The sequence below is a fragment of the Callorhinchus milii genome, unplaced genomic scaffold (assembly GCF_018977255.1).
Source record: "Callorhinchus milii isolate IMCB2004 unplaced genomic scaffold, IMCB_Cmil_1.0 Scaffold3, whole genome shotgun sequence".
NCBI classification, from domain to species: Eukaryota; Metazoa; Chordata; class Chondrichthyes; order Chimaeriformes; family Callorhinchidae; genus Callorhinchus; species Callorhinchus milii.
Window position 1 is genome coordinate 9,864,188 of NW_024704744.1, and position 22,116 is coordinate 9,886,303.

Genomic DNA, 22,116 nt, shown 5'->3' on the forward strand with positions numbered 1-22,116 from the left:
TTCTTAAAATAGTCATCTGCAGAATTCATGTATTGAGTTGTAAAAGATCTACTATCACAGCTCTACAGAAGGAGCTGAGCTTCATTGGTACCACTACACATAGACGAGAATTAAGTCACTATTTACAATTCACATTTATATAGTGGCTTTCACATCAGGAGGATGTCTCAAACTGCTTGACAATGCTGGATGTTACCGACCTGAGGATGGGATCTGAGAAGGGCAAAGCCAAATCATGCCTCTTCTGGTAGTATAGCAGTAGGATCATGTAACAGTCACTGGTCCTGGCCAACAGTCCCACAAAATAAAATTGGCCACTGACTCCATAGCTGTTTGTTGGACATTGTTGTGTGCAACTGGCTGCCTCATTTTGCCCCCAAAATATAGTCAATCCACTATATAGTATATCCGGTGAAGCGTTTTGAGATGCCTCAACAATGTGATGAGACGCTATATCAAATGCAAGGATTATTATTATTATTAAAGTGCTTTCAATCAGGTACATTTTGAGATGTGCTTTTGCCTAGTGGCTGCAGGCTGAGCAAAATAAAGCAGAGAAAATAGGTGGTTTTGGGATACTTCCTTTGTTGGGATAAGTAGAATGTATTTTGGCACAACGATCTATCATCTGTGATAGTTTGTACATATCAGTCCAATGGGTATAATAAAGGTTGTACCTTTATCCTGCTGTATTTGATTGATAATGAACCAAACACCTTTCTCTTTCATTCCAGCTATTTCGTGTGGTCACCCAGGAGTTCCTATCAATGGATTGCTGTCTGGAGACAAGTTTACCTTCGGTTCAATTGTTCGATACTTGTGTAATGGAGGACGCACTCTGATTGGGAATAAGACTCGTGTTTGCCAAGAGGACAGCAGCTGGAGTGGTTCTCTCCCTCATTGTTCAGGTATTTTATCTATATGCTCCCTCTGGGGAATGCCATCCGTAGATACGGGGTAAACTTCCACATGTTTGCGGATGACACACAAATCTACTTTGCTTTCTCCAGTACCAACTCCAGTTCCGCAGATGTTCTATCAGTTTGTCTGGCAGACATCAGGGCCTGGATGAGTGTAAGTTTCCTGCAGCTGAATAAGGACAAGACGGAAGCCATACTCCTTGGCTCCCGTCAACATCTTCACTCCTGCGGATCTAAACTCAACCTCCCCTGGGCTTTCTCTCAGACTCACCGAATCAGTGCACAACCAACCGTCCGGTTCAACCCCCAGCTGTCCTTCCTTCCCCACATCCGGTCCCTGACCAGGACCACCTTCTTCCACCTCCACCACATTGCCCGCCTCCGACTGTACCTCACCACAAATGCAGCTGAAACCCTCGTGCATGCATTTGTCACCATCTGCTTGGATTACTCAAATGCACCCCTCGCTGGTTTCCCCAGTTCCACCATTCAAAAGATCCAGCTCATTCAGAACTCTGCCCCCACATACTGACCCAGACCAAACTCCTCACCCACATCTCACCAGTTCTGGCCAGGCTCCACTGAACAGATTGACTTCAAGATCCTCACACTCGTGTTCAAATCCATTCACTCCCTGGCACCTTCCTACCTCTTTGACTTTCTCAATATCCAATCCTCCGCTCGACTGGCACCGGCCTCCTTCTCGTCCTTCGCATTCTCCACCCCACCATCGGAGACCACTCTTTCAGCCACTACGCCCCAAAGCTCTGGAACATTCCCCCTCAATCGCTCCGCCCTGCCCCCTCTCTCCCCTTTTTCAAGTCGCAACCTTCCTCTTCAATCATGCTTATAGCCACCTACCCCCACTGGCTCAAAGATAAGCTCCACACTGTAGCGCACTGAGACGCCACCCTACGTCGAGGGCGCTATATAAGTGCAAGTTGTTGTTGTTGCATTTTATCTCGGAGTCCCTCCTACTCTCTCCATTCCTCACCTTGTGTTGAGACCAGTCTCAAGACCCGCCTCTTCGACCGTGCCTTCAGTCACCCTTCCTACCCTTACCCTCCCCGCCTTCCACCCCTCCTGATCCCAACTAGCAGCTCGGGTGCTGATCCCTGACTGTCCAACACCTTGGGATGTCTTCCTAACATGAAAGGTGCTATACAAATGTAATTTGTTGTTTGTTGTTGTTCAAGATCTGGCTTAAGACCCACCTCTATGACAGTGTTTTCTGTTATAATGATATATAATAATAATATTCCTTGCATTTGATATAGCGCTTTTCACGTCTTCTAGACATCTCAAAGCGCTTCACAGAATATGCTGTAAAGTGAATTAACTGTATATTTGTGGGTGAAATGTTACCTTTGGCTTCCCTAACCCCTTCGGCTCCCAATCATATAAATCACGTGGAAGTAACCCTGTTATATAGACTGGGTGATGCACCCTCTACATTGTGGTGATAAATTTGATGTTTCATACAGATACAGTGACATGTTAAATCTGATAGGAACCATTGCACTTTTCACCCCATTGCTTTTGGCTCCCTTAATATTTTAGCGTGGAAAGCAGCAATCTCACACTGACTACACCAGTGGAAATTTGTAACTTTGAGTCGGCAGAGGTAAGACATTTCGGTGCCATAAATACTGAAGTACTGATATGATTCTAGAGTGGTGAGACAGAAGTGTGAGTGTTTGTCTGGTGTAACACTGAGCCATACAGATGGGAAGATCACAGGTTTAATTTCTGCTGTGCGCTGAGGGAGAAGAACTCAACAAGTTTAGTTGGTACAACTGGCCTTAGTGCTAGCTTGTTGAGGATGGAGACAAAAAGGCTTGACTCCCATTTCTAATTTTCAGACAGTGAACCGATTCTGGCAATTGCAGTATGGGTGAATGTCTGGCATTGATCTGGCTTAGCCATTGTGCCATCCACAGTTAAATAGGCTGATGCTTAAACATGAAGAATGTTGCTAGGGCACGTAGCTGTTGGCTGGTACCTGTTCCCCAGTAAGAGACAGTGTTGTCAGCAGAGAAGGGGCAAAATTGGCAAACCGAGCTTTGCTATTCTTTAAACTCTGGAATCTCTATTAGAAGCTCAATCAAATTGGTGATGTGAAATTCTTCTCCTTCTGAATGATGCGTCAGCCTGCCTCAGTGATTGCATTCTCGCCTCTGAGTCAAAACCTTGTGGGTTCAATCCCTACATCGGGACTATTCGACTTATGTCTCCATTATTACTCAATCTTATCAATTACTTTATGTTTAGTTGTTTGTGCATTAACAAAATAATTCACGAGAACTTTAAAGTTCTAGACTACAACGTGTGGTTGTGCTTTTGTTTGCGTGACCACACGTTGGCTGGATATCCAGAAAGGATGAGATCAAAATGGACCAAAGAGTTTTCTTTACCGCAAATTTCCCCATGTGATCTAGTCATGTATATAAAAAACAATCCTGCATTTTATATTGTGCCTTATGCATCTGAAAAAACCTGATTCTCAAAGCACTTCACAGGATTTCACAGAATTTGCTGAAGAGTGCAGTAACTGTGTATCTTTTTAGGTAATTTTGTATTGAGGGAGAAATAAATTCCGCTGAATTGCCCAATAACGCTGAACATATTCTTGATTTTAGTGTCTCAAGAGAAGTTCAACTCTAAGTGTCTTCTCCATGCTGGCTCAACGTAATACAGTATTTATAAAGAAAAGACTGAGAAGTGGCTAAGCATACAGATAACTCCATACATTGCATTTAGGATCATGGCAATTCAGTGCAACAGAGGTCTCCTTACATGTAGTTATTGGATTTTTTCACTGAAAAACAGTCCACTCTTCCAGTTAGTTGAAAAAGATTGGATAAAGTGCCCCACAAAAAGAAAGATAATTGAAACAATACTGGAGGAAATTGATCAGATAGCCAAAAATATCCATCTGGGATTGTGGCTGAATGATGCAGATAATAATTTGAATTAATGAGTGCTGGTGGGAAGTTGAAATCACCACTCGCGCAGCAATTTAGAAAAACAACAGGGGAATCTATTGGTCAGCATGTTGTCTTGTTGACTGATGTAATTACCAGGAAAATCCTTACAAAGCATTCTGTCAGTGATTCAGGAGGATGTCTGAAACCAGAGTCTCTCTCACCGATCACCCAGCAAGATGTTCTGTTCCTAGCTGTTCTGAACAACTGGTAGAGCCTTTGGACATCTGTTCAGACAATTAGCAACTGTTGGCTGCAGTCGGTGGCAATGGAGAAATCTTTCCAATTTGTAATGGTCTCTGGTTTGGAGGTTGTTGAAAACAGCAATCGCTTAAGACTAGCATGGTGCAGGGAGTCTACAGGCACAACTTGACACGTGTAAACACATTAATTGCAGAAAGGGCATAGAAACCTTGAGGAAGTAAACTTTTTATGCAACTTGTTATTTTGTCAGTCATAATGTTTCAATCGTCTGTCTCTGTGTACACTCTGAAAGAAATCCAAATGCAAATCTGCGGTCTAACTGAGAAAATAGTTTTAATTTGAAGAATGGATTGATTCGTTAGTATTAGGATCTTCTACTAATAGGACTGTATTGTGATCCATTGGTTCACAAAATAATAGACCTTACTTGGTCTAGGCAAGGGGAAGACTTCAATAGTTAAATGCTATCACATGCTCCTGTTAGCACTAAATGGATCGCTGTATCTATACCAGGTACACACTATCCATTCCTGGGGCTATTGAGACAACAGAGACAAAATTGAGCAATGTTGCCAAATACTCAGACAATCTCCAGATCTCCACTACAGTTCTTTCAGTGTTAGTTTGTAGGGATGAAAATGATAAAACTATTCCAAAGATTTGCCCTTGATTGGAGAGCACACCATCTTCATCAACTTGCATGGCTGTTTTATAATTTATGCTACAACTACAGAGAACAAAAACGAGAACCTTGGGCTGTCCAAAAGTAAAATATAAATATAAAGAACAATACTCAAGGGTCAGCACCTTCACTTGAGTATTGCTCTATTATATATGACAGAGTTATAAAATTGGCATAAGATTAGAAAAACATTGGATGTAAAGTTTAGCAATTTTAAATGGAAGTCATTCTCCTTCCAGTAATTAAAGCTACATCACTACCAATATTCTCGTAGCGTATAGTACGAGGTACAAGATATCCATTCAGCATATGTCTGTTCTGTAATTAATGTGTTTACCCGCAAACAAAATCCCATAGTATAGTAGTTAGCAAGCTCGTCTCGCAAACAAGAAGATCCGGGTTCGATTCCCGGGCGGGGCAAAACCTTAGGCAAGTTTCCTTACTCCACGCCTCTGTTTACCTTGCAGTAAGTAGCATCCACATTGTTAGTCGATTGGTAGATTGCTGTCTGAGGGTAATAATCCTTCTAAAAATAAATGTGGTCACTCAATCCATGACTTTTTTGTGGGACACTGCTGTGCGCAATTAGCTGCCTCATTTTGCCCACAAAATAAACAATCAATCCACTTTACAATTATATTCTGGGAAGCTCTTTGAGTCATCTCAATGAAGTGATTAGGCGCTATATCAAATGCAAGAATTATTATAATATGCAAGACCTCTGACCAAACATTACGCTTTGGGGAAAGTTCTAATCTTTATGATGTTGTCATGAAGGAATCCCACATTTTACACCCATTATTGGCTCTAAATTCTGGGCATTTTTCTGTCAATAATATAATTCCAAAATAATTGATTTTGGAGGAAAAATGTAACACGTATTTCAGCTCACAGAAACCCGTAAACACAAAAGTTGGAATGTACTCTTTCAACATTTGTCCACTGGAATTTCTATCGTTGTGACTGCACATTGTCAATGTCACTACACTTATTAGCAAGAGGAATTGCACCCTACCCTAAATCTTTATGACCTACCTCTTCAACTGCATCTGTGGTCTTCTTCCCTTTCTGTCCTGCTTGGCCTCCAAACCTGCCACTGTGCAGCAGTCTGAGACACTATACTGTGTGAAGGTTGTTACATAAATGCAAGTTTTGTGGAGTCCCGTAGCTCAGTGGTTAGAGCACTAGCCTCGCAAGTGAGAGACCTGGGTTCAATTCCCGGCAGGGTGAAATGTTGGGTAAGTTTCCTTACTCCATACGCCTTTGTTTACCTAGAGGTAAGTAGGAATCCAGTTGTTAGTCGATTGGCGAATTACTTTTCCGAGGATAATAATCCTTTTTTAAAAAAAATTGTTCACTCAATCCACAACTGTTTGAGGGACACTGCTGCACGCAATTGGCTGCCACGTTTTGCCCAGAAATATACAGTCAATTCACTTCACAGTATATTATGTGAAGCGCTTTGAGACGTCTCGAAAACGTGAAAAGTGATATATCAAATGCAAGGATTATTATTTTTATTTAAGCTGTTGTTTAATGGAAAATTTGTTTTTTTTGTGATGTAGAAACAGTTATGCAGCCTTTGTTTCACTCAATTTATTTGCGGAATAGATAATTGACTGGTTATGGCACAGAAATGTGTTAATTGTCTGGTTTAATTTGCAGTTCATAGAATTCTTCATCTGAGCGTCACCCTGATACAATTACATACTGACCATCCAATTTTCTGGTTTAGGAAGTATTTCTTTGCATATAATCACGCAGTTGTGGTAATGGAACTAAATTGGATAATCACCACTTTGGTGTTGTCCTTCAGTTCCAATTGGCTGCAGTGAGGTGCAAGCTGAGCTCTGCCAGCCAGCTCTCACAGGGCTGAGCAACGTGCTTTATTGTCTTACAAGAAATAAAGGAACTCACCTCCTTCAGCCTGAGCTGTTCATTCCCCTCTATGACCCTCATCTACTTTTTCTTGAACCCTGCCTGGGAATGTGAATGAATTACAAACAAAAAATTCTTGAAAGAATTCCTAGCCTCCAACGTTTCTCTCAACTATATCCTCGCATCTTTTATTTTATTGATACTGCAGTATATGAGCTCATGTTCACTATCAACCCTTGAGGTGCCTGTCAAGTAAGCTCCAAACTTATCACCCTAAATGCTGCATCCTTTAGATAAGATATTAAGTACACTGTTCAGTTGAATGCTGAAGATCCCTTGGCACTATTCAAAAGGAGAAGGAAATTTCTCGCAGTGTCTTGGCCAGTAATCTCCCAAATATAATTGATCATTCACTTCATGGCAGGAGTTTGCTGTAAGCAAATTAGCTCCATGTTCACCTACAAAATACACAGTCACTGCACTTTACAGTAATCCTGTGAAACACTTTGAGCATTTTTCCCAATGTGAAAGGTGCTTTGCTCATCAAATGCCAAGAATAGTATTTAGTATTATATTTCTTTCTGGACTATCACTGTCATGAAATCAAAATTTGTTTACTGGCTCCGACCGTAACTTATTTGTATCTTCCTAGGATCTCAAGACGTTGAAACACCTTATCAGCTCACATTTCCCTGCCTCCTACAATATGCATTCAACATCAGCCATCAATATTGTACAAAAATGTGTGGTATAATAACCACAACTTTTTGGCATGTACGGTATTTTGTTCTTTGCTCCTCTACTAATTTGATGATGTGCTGTATCACATATGTGCTTCAATGCATTTCTCAAACAAGTTGTTTAAAACCGCTGGAAGATCTTCAATATAAATATTCATGATACTCAAAACAATCACTTTCCTCGTCTCTGTTGTAACAACCACTGAAATCGGCTTACTTAGAGACAATTCTATTTCAAATGCATTTAAAGTCAACTGAAACCATTTTTCCAAGTTCTGCACACTCTAAAATGTTATATAAATAGTGTAAATCTAGACCCAAGTGGAATTTCTCCCCAATGGAGATAGATAATAAAAAAACCTTTGTATATAAATACCCTGAAAGCTATCAGATAGGGCAACTCAAGGTCTTTCCATTTATTTCTCTTTGTAAATTCAACCCCAAGCTGTTAATGGTCACAGTATTTTACAGCAATCATTGTGAAGTGTTTTGAGACATTTCAACATCATAAGTGCTGTATCAAAAGCAAAGAATATTTTTCATCTTGCTATCAATAGGTTTTCTATTTACTAACTTGAACAAGGGTTCCACCTGAGGAGGTGTCTTCAGGAGAATAGAACTTCAACAGGTTTAAATGTATTGGCAGAATTTTCTTTTATACAAAAAACATGCTCCAGTTGAAGAGAATGTGTATCAAAGTGTATCAGACAAGTAATGTCATTGTGGTTCAAAAACACAATCGCAGCCGGCTACAAAGAGACATTTCTGTTTTAAGCACACTTTGATATGGCTTTATAAGATTTTTCTCTGCAGGATTGAATGCAACACAAAATAAGCTTTTCTTCTTCATTGGGGGGAAGTTAAAACAAAGTGGATGTCTGTATTGGTCATGATCCCCATTAAACTCTCACTTGCTTGCACTGATGAATCGATTCAGGTGAACTGGCATATGAGATGGTGCCACAGGTAAAATCTCAGGAGAAACTCCTGAACTGCTGTTTGCAAGCATTGCCAGAGCTTTCCAGAGGACCTCACCAAACCTCCTCGTTCTCACTTACAAATCCCTCCACGGTCTTATTTCCCCCTTCTTCTCCAACCTCTTAACCCCATATCAGCCTGTCCACTCGCTCCGCTCGGCGGACACCAGCCTGCTTCAGGTCCCCCACACTTCCTGCCCGCATTCAGCATCTCTGCGCCCACATTCTGGAACTCTATCCCACAATCCCTCCGTCTTACCCCCTCTCTTGCCTCCTTCAAGTGCCATCTAAAGAGCTTCCCCTTCGACCGTGCCTTTGGCCACCCTCCCACACCCCTACCCTTCACCCATACTGACCCCAACTCCCAGCACGGGTCCTCTGATTGTCCAACGTCCTGGGACATCTTTCTGACATGAAGGGCACTATACAAATGTAATTTGGTGTTGTGTCCGTCATCATCAACAACATCATCTACAGCATGCAAATTGTGCACTTCACGTGGGGCAGCATCTTGGAGTGCTTCAATGTCCGTCTGGTCAGTATCACTGATGAATCAGACGATTGTGGGTTCAAAACCCCACGTAGGGTCTCAGATAGTCTATGCTGACTCTATGCTGACGTTTGGGGTGTACTCCATTGTTTGAGGTGCCGTCCTTTGGATTAGATGATAAACTGAGATCCTGGACATCTGCCTGCCTGTTCAGGTGGATTCTAAACATCCCATGGCACTGTTTGAAAAGAGAAGGGAGTTTCTCCTGGAGTCACCACCAAATAAAATTGGTCATTCACTTCATTGCTGTTTGAGGGACTTTGGTGTGGGATATTCAGCCCATCTATTTGTAAGGAAACACAGCATCCATTGTGTGCTCAGAAACTTGGTGACAATTTTTATCTGAGGGATTGTTGACCAGGACGCTGGCATTAACTCTCTTCTTTGCATCTAAGACAAGAAGAATGTCACTTCTATCTTTGCAGCGTGCCCTTTTCATTGTAGTAGAGTGCCACGTTAGACTATGAGCTCCATAGGTAGCTGGAACCTGCAGTGTAGATGCAGGTTCAGATTTAAGATTCGCTTGCAATAGTGGTGGAACACTGCTTTATCAGAGGATTATGTGCAGGGTTGCTGGAATTGGGGAGGGGGGAATAAGAAAAAGGAGCTCAAGCTTTGCCCTCGGCAGCTCCCAAAAAAATCACCAGAACTTTCAGTTCTCTAGGGAATCATTATGGTCAACCTGTTCATACTTTAGACCTACAAGTAACTGAGACCTTCTCAACAGACAGCTGCTATATCTGAATATCTGATTTAAATGTATAATTTAGGCTGTTGAATAAGTCTTCGGTTAGTTTATCCATAGTAGGTCTCCAGTCTTCTCCTGAACGTATCTTACAGGGATTCTTATCTCTCACTACACTTATCTATTTGACTCACTTGGGCCCACGTTTATCAGTGGTGAATGCTCTTGACGCAGTTGCCTATTGTTGTGTTACCCAATATGGCAAGATTGGAATGATGTAGTAGAAAAAGTGAGACGTACATTAAACATATGAATCATTTTGTTTGTTAACTGCTACTAGGCTTGGCATGTTCTGAAAATTTACCATGAGCTATTTGAAAGGTTGTGTTGAATTGTCAAAAAAGTGATACTGCTCGCTAAAGATTTGTTCCGAGGAGAATAAGAACAGAAACCCATCCTGCCTTTTTATTAAATCATGGCAGAGCTTTAGCTTTCTAATCCTATTTCCCTGCTTTTCTTCAGATCCTTAATAAGTTCCCAAGAACTTATCTAGCTCCCTCTTAAACACCTCAATTGATTCTACATCAATAGGCTTCTGGGGCATTATATTCCACATTCTCACAATCTTTTGTGTGAAGAAATGTCTTCTGGATTTACTTTTAACCAATTTATCTCTACTTTTGAGATTATGGCTCCTGTTCAGGAATCCGTACAATTCTCTTTATTATGTAGACGACTGCAAGTAAATCACCCTTTAAGCTCCCTAAGCAGCAGTTTACTTTTCCCTCTTTATATAGTATTTTGTCTCCTTTGATTCATTTCACGTAGCAATGGACAGTGAAAATTTATTCATCACTTCGTAGCGTTTGTGGGACCTCGATGTACACAAATTGGCCGCCTGTCAATAAATGATAATAACACTTACATTTAATATTGTGCCCTTCATGTCTGGAGGACAACTCAAAACTCTTCACAGGATTTACTGTAAATTGTCACAACTGTGCATTTTGTAGGCAAAAAATACAGTCACTACACTTTAAAGTGAATCATGTGAAGAGCTTTGAGACTTTTCCTTAAAGGTGCTATATTAAAATACAAGGATTTGTTTATATATAATACTGCTATAGTATATTTTTTGTCATTGGAGTTAGCTAATTCTTTCTACTTCCTTTTAGATTCAATGTGAAACATGGAGATGTCTGAAAAGATTGTTTTGCATTTTGATGCATGATTCTTATTTTAGATTGAAAAATAATTGGGATTTGATACGATTCACACATTCCTCACACTGATTTCTTGATTTCCATTGCATTGCACACAGTTTTTTGATATGGCTATTTTGAGATGAGTGCATTATCATGGTATGTTCATCTGTATTTTGCTTATACTGAGAGCTGCTGTAGAGACAATATCAAATGACATAATTAGTGGTGAATGAATTAATGATACGGTCATTTATTAATGTCGAGTTCCTTGTTATACCTGCATCTCCTTTACAGAGAGCTTCTCCTGTCTGAGTTATGTGACAATTGTAGTAAAAAAGGTACGTTTTTTATACACAGAAGGATAAAAGGCTGATTGGAGGAGAATTGGTGACAACTTTTAAAAGGGAATTCAACAAAATATCTGGAAAAGAAACAAAAAAAATATTGAAGGTTATGAGGAAAGGACAGCGAAGGGAGATTAGATATAATGCTCTTTCTAACTTTCACAAAGTATAATTTTCAGAAGACTCTGAAACTTTCTGCCTCAATCTCTCCATCTTATTACCTTCTTGCATGTCTTCAGATCGCACCTGAAAACCTCTTTGACTGTGCCTATTGTCACCTCCCTTCTCTCCCGGCTCAGAATTAAGGCCAGCCATTGTTAAACGCTCCCAAGTTATTAGCCGTGTGAAATGCCCTATATAAATACAAGTTATTGTTGTCGTGTAGACACCCTGAGCTCAAAATTTCATCTGAACTTTGGGTAAGACCATTTTGTTTTAAAATGTAGGATCAACAGTTTTGCTTAATCATACATTTTAAGAAAAAAAGGCCTCACAGGCTAAGAACAGGTAGAATTCCGAGGCCAATGGTTCATGAGTTGTAAACTTCAATGATTTTAAAGTTGTTCAGTAAATTGAATTGGGAGGCGTTCTCAATTCATGGCATTGTATTTGATCTTGTATGCATGTTCTACAGGTGACAGTCCTGGCACATGTGGTGACCCTGGCATCCCATCTCATGGTTCAAGACTAGGCAACGAGTTCAAGACAAAAAATCTCCTGCGCTTTACCTGTGAAGCTGGATATAATCTGCAAGAATCATCTGAACGAACATGCCAGTCCAATGGCTCCTGGTCAGGGGTTCAACCAGTCTGCAAGGGTAAGCTGTTATTTTCTTCAGATCAGGCAACTATAAGCTGACAAAATCATCAAAGTGCAGTGTTGTATTGAGTAGATGGAAATAAAGGGGTGAAAAATGTAATGTTTTATTTATCCTTCAAACATGCTATTGAATACATTATGAAACATCACATTTGATTCACTTCAAGGTTTCTGTACCAGAAAATGAACATCCAAAGAGTGAACATGAATAAGTTACCATGCCTGTGGCACAGGACGTTTTCTATTTCTTTTAAATGCACTGGTTTTAATGAGCCCTTGCACTGGAACAATGTTCTGTGAACATGGTTGTGTCTGTTGTGTTGTAACCTTTCATTTTTATCATTGAACTATGGAAAAGTAATTCAGTGGCAGATTGGATATTGAAATGCTCATGTCTTCGTTTGTTGGTTGGACGACTCATGTCTTGGTTTGTGTGTTGAAAGATTCATATCTTGTTTAGCCCATTGAAATGCTTGTGACTTGGGTTTACGTGTTCACATGTTCATGCCTGTGCAAGTTCTAACTCTCATCTTCCTTCCATTACCAGCTGTATCGTGTGGGAATCCAGGCTCTCCGACCAACGGGAGGATAGTTTTCAGTGACGGCATAGTGTTCTCCAGCTCTATTTCGTACACTTGCTGGGAAGGTTATAAAACATCTGGTCTGATTACACGGCACTGCACTGCTAATGGAACCTGGACCGGCTCTGCTCCAGACTGCAAAGGTCAGCGCTACAGCATAAAGTGGGCACAATAGCAGTCAGATTTGTGTGATGCTTTATATCCCTTATATAGGTTATCAGGAAGGAGGGTTGAGGCCGGGAAGCTGGACTAATCTTAAAAAACACTGCTTGATGTTGTGATGAGACATGAAAAGGCGCTATATCAGATGCAAGTAGAGTGGGTGTTCATAAGTATGGGATCAAATGAGCTAAAGGGCCTTCTTCGTCCGAACAGATTTTGTGATCTTTCAAACATGACGTTGATTCCCTTGTGATAAGCTGGTCATCTTCTGTGTGCCATATGTTACACCAAAGCTGCATTCCCTCAAACCTATCCGAATTATTCCATCTTTTCAGAGAATTTGTTCACCCTCTTGAGGAAGCTATTATGTTCATTTCATAAATGCACAGCATTCTACAACAAATAATAAATCCTAAAAGAAACACACACAATCATATTTAATATAATAATAATAATCATTGGATTCAATATAGTGCCTTATCACATTGTTGAGTCATTCCCAAAGCGCTTCACAAAATACATTGTAAAATTGATTGACAGTGTTTTTGTGGGCAAATATATGTCAGTGATTGAGCAGCAACCGTGCTAGCCCTCTTTTCAAACATTCTTCATATTAGAAGAATTTGTTCAACTTTCCTAGAATTGTACAGCACAGAAGGAAGCTATCCTGCCCATTGTGTCCGTGCCGGCTCTTTTAAAAAAACTATCCAAATCAATCTCACTCCCCTGCTCTCTCCCCATAACTCTGCAAACTTGTCTCCCCAAATAAATGTCTACTTTTCTCTTAAAAGTCGTTATCGAATTGTCTTCCACCACCCTTTCAGGCAAAATGCATTCCAGATCCAAACAACCTGCTGTGTGAAAAAAAATTTCCTCACCTCCCCTCTGTTTCTTTTTACAACTGTTTTCAATTTGCTCGGGTTACCAACCCACCTGCCAGTAGAAATAGATTCTTCTTGTTCACCCTATTAAATCCCTTCATAATTTTGATAACTTCTATTAAGCCTCCTGAAGTTATGAGGAGTTAAGAAGGTTAATGATCCAATTATGAGGATCATTTATGAGGAGTTATGAAGTTTATGAGGTTATGAGGAGTTAATGATCCAGATGAATTGGTTCGATCCATTTGATTCTTCCAGAATACCTGTCCTCCCATACCCCTATAACAGAGTTAAGTTGTTTCTTAAATCAGTCCGATCCCCTAGTCTCTACCTCCCTTTCTGGTAGCTTGTTCCAAACTTCGATTATCCTCTGGCTAGGGTAAGGGAATGCTTCCTGAAATTACCATTTGCAACCCCTCTTGTCCTGCTGCCATGACGTGTCAGACAGGATTACTCTGAATTTACTTGCTCAGTCCCATTTAAAATCTTGATTTTCCCACAACAACATCCTCCCACATGGTCAGGTTTTGGGAAATCAGTATTGTTCTGTGGTCAAGAACGTCCATCTCTTCACAATCAATGCTGGAGCATTTACATTCATCAAGTAAAAAAATGTGACGTGTGCTGTGCTACTTGCTGTATCAAATGCAAAAATTCTGCCTCAGGCTACTTTGCAGAATGCTGTTCTTGTTAGAACTCAGCATTCTGAGACATTATCCTACACCAAGGGTGCCATATAAAAACTATATTGTTATTTAATTAAGCCGGTACAGTCGTTGATACTGCAATACTTCTTGCTCCTCTGAACTTTTGTCTGTTGTTATCTTGAGATGAATGTTTAGCAGGAGAGGTTGTCAGAGGCAGACAGTCATTGTCAGGATTAATCGGGAAAATTTCTAAAATCCTCTCAGCACTTGACAATTTCTTGACACAGAACATGCATGTCTTCAGTCACGTTCATCATATTCAGGATATAATTACTAAGTGTCATCAAGACCTATGTCACAGATGTTTCCACTCCTCCCTGTTTATCGACTAATCTTACATGGTCACTCAGATGCCAGAAGAAATTCTTGTCACTTCTGAAGCCTAACTTGAATTTCTTTCTTTGATAAGCATTGAAGCATTGAAGAGCTGCATAACTTGTAATTCTTTACTTTTATCATCACGAGTTGAAACAGGTTCTGATTGTGATGGAGCAGGATTCCCCCAAGTCAATGTCACATATTTCTGGATTTCTTAATTAAAAAATCTTTTAAGAAATACCACAAAATTCTAAATCAACATCTTTAGTCAATTTCAAGAAACATCCGTAGGATCTTACTACAAGTCGCTTTAAACAAAAAAACTATTGAAGCAAATTATAACAGTAACTGTATAAATCAAGCTGTCATGTCACCAGTTTAAAAATAATATGCAGAAAAACAAAATAAAACACAAAAAATCCATGTATTTGAAATAATTCCTTTCATTTCAGAAGGATGTCTCGAAATGCTTTATAGGATTTACTGTAAAGTGCAGTGACTGTATTTTGTAGGTGAACACAGCAGTCAATATGCACACAGCAATGTCCCACAAACAACCATGAAGTGAATGACCAATTTTATTTGTGGGAACTCCTTTCTCTTTTCCAATGGTGTCATGGGATCTTTAACATCTACTTGAACAGGCAGATGATATAAAAACAGAAGTCGCTGGGAACACTCAGTAGGTCAGGCAGCATCTATGAAGAAAGGAAACTGAGTCAACGTTTCGGGTCCACGACCCTTTGTCAGAACTGATGATATCAGGCAGGTGATATCTTGGTTGAATGGTTCACCTTAGCTGTACGCAAATTAGCTGCCACGTTCACCTACACTATCATTTGCAGTAAATCCTGTGAAGCACTTTCACATGTCTGAACAAAATCACAAGGTGCTATATCTAATGCAAGGATTATGATTTATGTTTTAACTGCAAAATTAATCGAGTGGTGACAGGAGGAGCCTCTCCTGATCATCAGTGCCTCCAGCACTAAGCAGCTCTTCCTGTCTCTGGAGCTACAACCAGTCTAAACTCAGCGGCAATTAATTCCTCAGTGGAAAGTCTAACTAATAACCAGCAAATTTGTTGCAAAATGAAAATGCGGCATTTTGACCCACATCAGAGTCACAGTGCCTGTTAAACAACGTTCTCTGATGTCTCCATTTACTTCTCTGGGATTCTTGAATTTTATCTGAGTTTTCCAGCATTCACATAATATTATTAATTTTTCGTTGTGCATGAATATTACATTGTTCCGTAATTGAAATAAATGCTCACCTCACCAAAATAATAATTGTATAAATTCTACAAAGGATGAGAGGGAGAAGAACTGGCTGGTGTTCTAGAGAGAAAGAAAAAGAGAGAATGAACTTTGATGCAGACAATCCAATTTTTTTTCTTTCTTCAAGTTTTCTCTCCGACAGCAGATCATGTATGAATAAATAATTGTTTCTGGCAACCGAGCAATCTCCAGTGCCTGGCAGTATTTACATCAGGGTTTCATCAACTGTCTTGCAATCTCTCCTATTAATGTCCTCAGATGTCTGCAATGCTAGCTGTGGACTAATACATATTAAGGAGTGTGTTGCACAGCAACAGTGCAGTTTAGATGTTTTAAGGAGATAATATTACAATTTAAAGGTGTATGTGGTTACTAATAATAATCCTTACATTTGATATTGCACCTTTCATGTCAGGCAGACATATCATCTGTGAAGTGTAGTGACTGTGTATTGTGGTCAGCAGTGTCCCACAAACAGCCATGAAGTGAATGACCAATTTTTTGGAGGGGCGGGTAGTGATTGTGACCAGAGTATGGGAAAAACTGATGTGGGACTTGAACTCACAATCTTCTGACTCAGAGACGAGAGTGCTACACACTGAGCTAGGCTTACGCACAAATTACCCCAGTGAAGGAGAAACAAAAGGTAAGTGCAATTCTTTGAACCAGAGGTTCAATTAAAGTAAACTTCATGTTGAAGGTTCCCCTAATTGAACCTCTGCTTCAAAGAATTCCACTTACCTTTTGTTTCTCCTATTTCTCTAACTACTTAATATTTCTGTAACTACCTGATATTTCTCTAACATCTACTGTTCTTACATTGACTTATTTGACTTACACAGAAACATGACTTACTTGACTCAGTGACCTTAGAATCGTTTTCGCTGTGTGTCAGTCTGATTCACTTGGTACCATTTGACTCTCGCCTCTGAGGCAGAATATTGCCTCAAGCCCACAATGGGACTTTGAATCCACGGTCCAGGCTGACACTCTAATATTAGGCATAAGGAGCGCAGCATTGTTGGAGGTACTGTCTTTCAGATGAGACGTTAACCGAGATCTCGTATGCCTGTTCAGGTGGATATTAATGATCCCATGGCGTTACTCAAAAAGGGAAGGGAGTTTCTCCTAGTGTCCTGCCAACAATCCACTAGACAAAATTGGTCATTCACTTCATGGCTGTTTATGAGACATTATTGGGCACAAGTTGACTAACTACAAAATTTTGTGTTTGGCTACAAAAATTATACAGTCACTACACTTTACAGTAAATCCTGTGAAATGCTTTAAGAGGTCCTCCCTAAATGAAAAGTGCTATATCAAAGTAACATTTTTTTTAACTGTTCTGCTTCTTCTCACCCCCTGGCTTCTTAATAGAGGACAGGTGATTTCATCCCCCATTGTATGTACCAAAGTAGTCTTCTAAATTGTCTCTCTCCTCTCTCCTCTCCTCCCCCACTAAAGTTAAATCTCAAGTTTGCATAGATATTTGGAAAGTACATAGTGAGCTTGAATGAGATTGACTCAGTAACAATGTGGTTGTGTGCCCAGCTTCGCACCTTCGTTACTATTCACATACTGATGTGACAGCCTGTCCTCAGTTAATGATCACCAGCATTGCTGTGATGTGAGCTGGCACAATACAATGCAATTTATATTTATACAACACCTTTTTGTCAGGAGTATGTCGCAAAGCACTTGCAAAGCTAATAGCAGGCAAGTGAAAATTATTGCACTGGTTGTGTTTATCTCAGTATCATGTAAAGTTGAGATACAGTAAGGGAAATGTTCTCACCAAATACAAAGATTGTTTATTTACTTATTATAAAATTATAGAGAGAGTGAGATTAATATGTGCCTTGTTGCATTTCACTAGTTTGCACTCTAAGAAATTACCAAGTCAAATGAAGCGAGTGGGATATTGTTGATAACTGGTGAGAACTTCTGCTCTATCCCTCTGCTTCACCCCTTTCTATCTCTCTGTAAATTCCACCTTGAAACCGACATCTATGGTCATTTACTTCCCCCGTCCCATCCCTCCTCTTCCTTGTTTAGCATACATCTTTGAGGCCTGGAACAGGTTATCACTGCCACCTTGTAAACGTTTATGCTTCAGATTAGTTGGAAGTGTAAAAGTGATGGTTCTCCTGTAGATCTGGACACTTTTGTAATTTTCAGAATTCCAGGCAGAGGAGCACAGCTTCACCCCCCCATTTCAGACCTCCAAAGCCAAACACAGTTTTCTTTTAGGAGATAACATTATGGGATATAGTACATAAGTAGTTCAGCACATATGTGCATGCGACCGCCAGGAAACTGGAAGACGAACTATATGGACCTTGGTCTTTTTTTTTATCTAGCATTTCTTATGTTCTTATTTAAAGTCAAACACATTGTTAATTCGAAGCGGAGAGTACTGACCACCACCAACAAAGAGGGTTTGAGGCACCATTTCATTTTTTTGCCCTGTGAAAACAGTCTATAGGCCTGTGAAGCTTGCGAAGGAGACAAGGGAGTTTGCATGTGGGTTGTAGGCGTTTTTATGGTTACAAACTATTTTTGCTCAAAAATAATGATAAGCTACGGCACATACTGCAGAAATGTTCATGAAATGATCAATGCAGTTCACAGAGTTTGAGGGCTGCAAATAACTTGGGAGATGGGATTTAAATAGCAAACATAAAAAAAGGTCATAAAATAATCATTTCCTAAAATTGCGGCACTGTGTTCATGCTGTTTATTGAATAATAAATGCACAGGGTTTGAGCTGTAACGTATGTGATTACAATTATGTTCCTTCAATTTGCTTCATTTGATTTCTCCTTTTCTCTCTCTCTACCGACCCCAGTGATAAGCTGTGGCAACCCAGGTGCGTTGGCTAACGGTGTGCAGTTGGGAAGTGATTTCACATATAATAAGACAGTAATATATCAGTGTAATCCAGGGTACATGATGGAACCTGCTGGATCATCTACTCTACGTTGCACGAGAGACGAGTCCTGGAATCTGCCCAAACCAGTCTGTAAAGGTAAGAACAGATGTGATGTACAAGAAAAAATAAGGACTGTCATTCTTGGCCAGTGTTTATTCTCTTCAAAACATTGAAGTTGTCTTATTTATATGACTGCTTAATCACTGGTAATTGGACCAGCATCATTTTTAAAGAGAATTGACGACTTGTTTGATGCAAGGTAACAAATAATGGTGAGCTGTCCACAGCCACAGCAGATTAATCTGTATGTTATTCTTGGTGGAGAGGGAAAGTAAGGAAGAGGGTCTCCTTGGAGCTGAACTGGCTCACAAGGGAACTTGCTTGGCAATGGAATGTCTTAATCAAGCCAGCCATCTGTGGTGGTCTCGGTAGTCCAGTTCTGAGCCAGGCAGCTCCACTGTTTTCCAGGGCACTGATAATGACAGCACAGTCAGCGTGGCGTATCAGCAGGACTTCGAAGTGCAGACCAGTCACTGGGAGCAGGGATTATTGCTGCTCATCTACTGTTAATCCTGCAAGTTAAAGCCCTAATGGGTCGGGTGGTCCCAGCTAGACAAGCAGCCGGAAAGCTTGCTAGAGAGTGATTTTAATGACAAGCTATGCAGTTTTAGCTGATTACACTTCAGTGGTACCCCAGTGCACAATTTGGAGTCCCCCAGTCTTGACTCTTGCGAACATGCGCCTAGTACTCTCCAGAATTAGGTAAGCAGGATGTATCTCTCCGGGAGGATGTGTGCATTGACTTCCAATAAATATCTCGTGAATCTCTATGTGTAGGTGGGATGCGTGGAATTTTCAGATGGCTTGGATAATGTTAAGCACGGTGATGGGTTTCCTCGTGCGTCAGACACCCGGCTAACCCCAAAAAAGAATGCTTTTTGGCTTTGAACATTGCAAAAGTAAAGTTGTAAGATGTACCAAATAAATTATTAATACTGTTTACCCTTACATATGATGTCATGCCTTTCACATCAGGATTTAAAGCTCCTCACAGGATAATTAGTAAAGAGTAAAGTGGATTACACTAAAATGTCTTTTGTAGGATAACGTGCTATTGTAGTAAAAAACAAGCAACACAGAGCATCAACATTATAGAGCATTGTAGCATAGATAATTATACTTTTAAAAGAGTCAGCTACAGGGGTACTTGGAAAGAGCAGGTAAGTGGGACTGAAATGATTGCGTTAAAGGGAGCCAGCACATACACAATGGGCTGAAATTTTTGTGCTGTAAATTTCTTTGGTTCTATGACATTCCTTGCTTCTTACGTCTGCAGGAGAAATTTATTTAAGAAGTAGCACTAAAGTTATTGAGGGCTAACTGGTTAATTTTTCCATCAACTGAGCAGTGGTTTCAGAAATATAGCCAGTTGATGCTGATCAAATTTTGTACCCAGTGAGGTTTGGAATACTGAACATCACACAAGGAGTTGAGAAACTGCAGCAATATTGTAATCTTGCAGAATTACGGCTTGTTTAAAACTAATTTATTGTTAGGATTCTGCAGAAATATTTCCTTGTGTTGCTGCTGCACTAACCGATTGCAGTTGAGTTGCTCCTTGTGCATTGCTGATTTATTGTAGGATTATTGCAGAATTAATGCCCAGCAAAGGCGATGCTATAAAACATTTATCAACATTGGTGGAGGGGGCAGTGTAGGAGTGCAATACACTCGCTCTTTGCATATTAGAAACTGTGTTGTGTCCAGTTTGCCATCAGCGGAACTTGCCATTTTAATAATGTGCTATCAGGACCTAAAATGTACCATTCGAAAACCATTGTTTCGTTTTGGTCACCCGGGTGTCTGACACATGCAGAAAACCTGTCACTATGCTTAAGAGTATCTAAGCCAAACAGATAATTCATGTACGTCAGCAGCACATGCATGTGTTTGGAATTTTTTTTCAACATTCATTCACCAAATAGGTTGCTGAATTTGCCTGTTTAATTGTCCTTCAGATTTGCTAAGTGTATTTGTTTTTGTTCCTCCCCGTCCCTGTCCCACCAAAGTTATTACCTGCAGGCGACCACCCCCCGTGCTTCATGGCAAAGTGGAGGGATCGGACTTCAAGTGGGCGTCTACCATCAGCTACACTTGCTCGGAGGGATATCAGCTTTCCTTGCCTGCTGTTCTTACCTGTGAAGGAAATGGCATATGGAGAGGAGAGGTCCCACAGTGTTTACGTGAGTCCACAGCAACCTTGAATACACTTTAGAGCACCATTGAAACTTCTTTTTAATCAGCTGGGTGTCTGACACACACATATACCACCTGAACAAGAAAATTTCCCTGTGCCTGGAATAGAATCCACACTCTCTTTCTCTCTGAGTCAGCTTGGCTCAATGGTAGCACTCTCGCCTCTGAGTCAGAAGGTTATGGATTCAAATCCCATGTCTGGATGTGGAATTATATAGTCGTAGAATGACATTCCGGTGCGGTTCTGGGGATGTGCTGCATTGCCAGAGGTGGCATTCTTCGAATGAGACGTTAAAATGAGGTCCCATCTACCTGTTTAGGTGGACGAAAAAAGATCCCTCGGCACTATGCGAAAAGAGAAGAAAGGTTTACCAGTATCCTGGCCAACAAATCCCCCAAATAAACTTGGTCACTCACTCCATGGCTCTTTGTGGGATATTGTTGTGCACAATTGGCTGCCACAAAATATACAGTCAATCCTGTGAAGCCCTTTTAAGAGTTTCAGAAATGTCATAAGGCGCTATATCAAATGCAAGTATTATTATTATTAATGAGGAACACAGTCTACTTAAACCTGGAGAGTGTTAGGCACAGGTTGGCAAGAGCCAAGGCTTGGCAATCCTTGAGTGTGGATTAGGGATTTAACTAATTTTTCTTTCTTTGGCATGATCGAGATCAGACATTTCTTTAATTTGTCATTTTTTTTGTTCTCTGCCTTTCCCATTCTCATTCCACCTGCTATAATTCTCCATGTCTTGTATCAACTTTAGCTCCCCAATTATGTACAGTGTTGCATGTTCTTTCTGCATCAACCTGTATCACATGGCCTGGCAAGTCCCCTGTTCCACAGACTCAAGTACTCTTGCAGTAGAGCACTTAAGTGATCTTGTATTTCCAGACATAAAGCGGAACCGTACTTCGACAATCACTTTCAGTTTTCATACCATGCCTTTCACATAAAATGAACATCTCAAAGCAATGAAAATTCCACTTGCATCCACATCTCATCAG

General features: G+C 40.4%; 1 protein-coding gene across 1 annotated transcript in view; it reads left to right on the forward strand.

Moving 5' to 3' along the window:
* Positions 1–22,116, forward strand: part of LOC103179026 (CUB and sushi domain-containing protein 1) — a 1,038,598-nt gene that overhangs the window by 993,980 nt on the left and 22,502 nt on the right. The window contains exons 56-60 of the mRNA XM_042332909.1: positions 735–908; positions 11,804–11,986; positions 12,536–12,712; positions 18,766–18,945; positions 20,919–21,092. Of these exons, the coding sequence (XP_042188843.1) occupies positions 735–908; positions 11,804–11,986; positions 12,536–12,712; positions 18,766–18,945; positions 20,919–21,092 (888 nt within the window). The remainder of the gene's footprint in view (positions 1–734; positions 909–11,803; positions 11,987–12,535; positions 12,713–18,765; positions 18,946–20,918; positions 21,093–22,116) is intronic.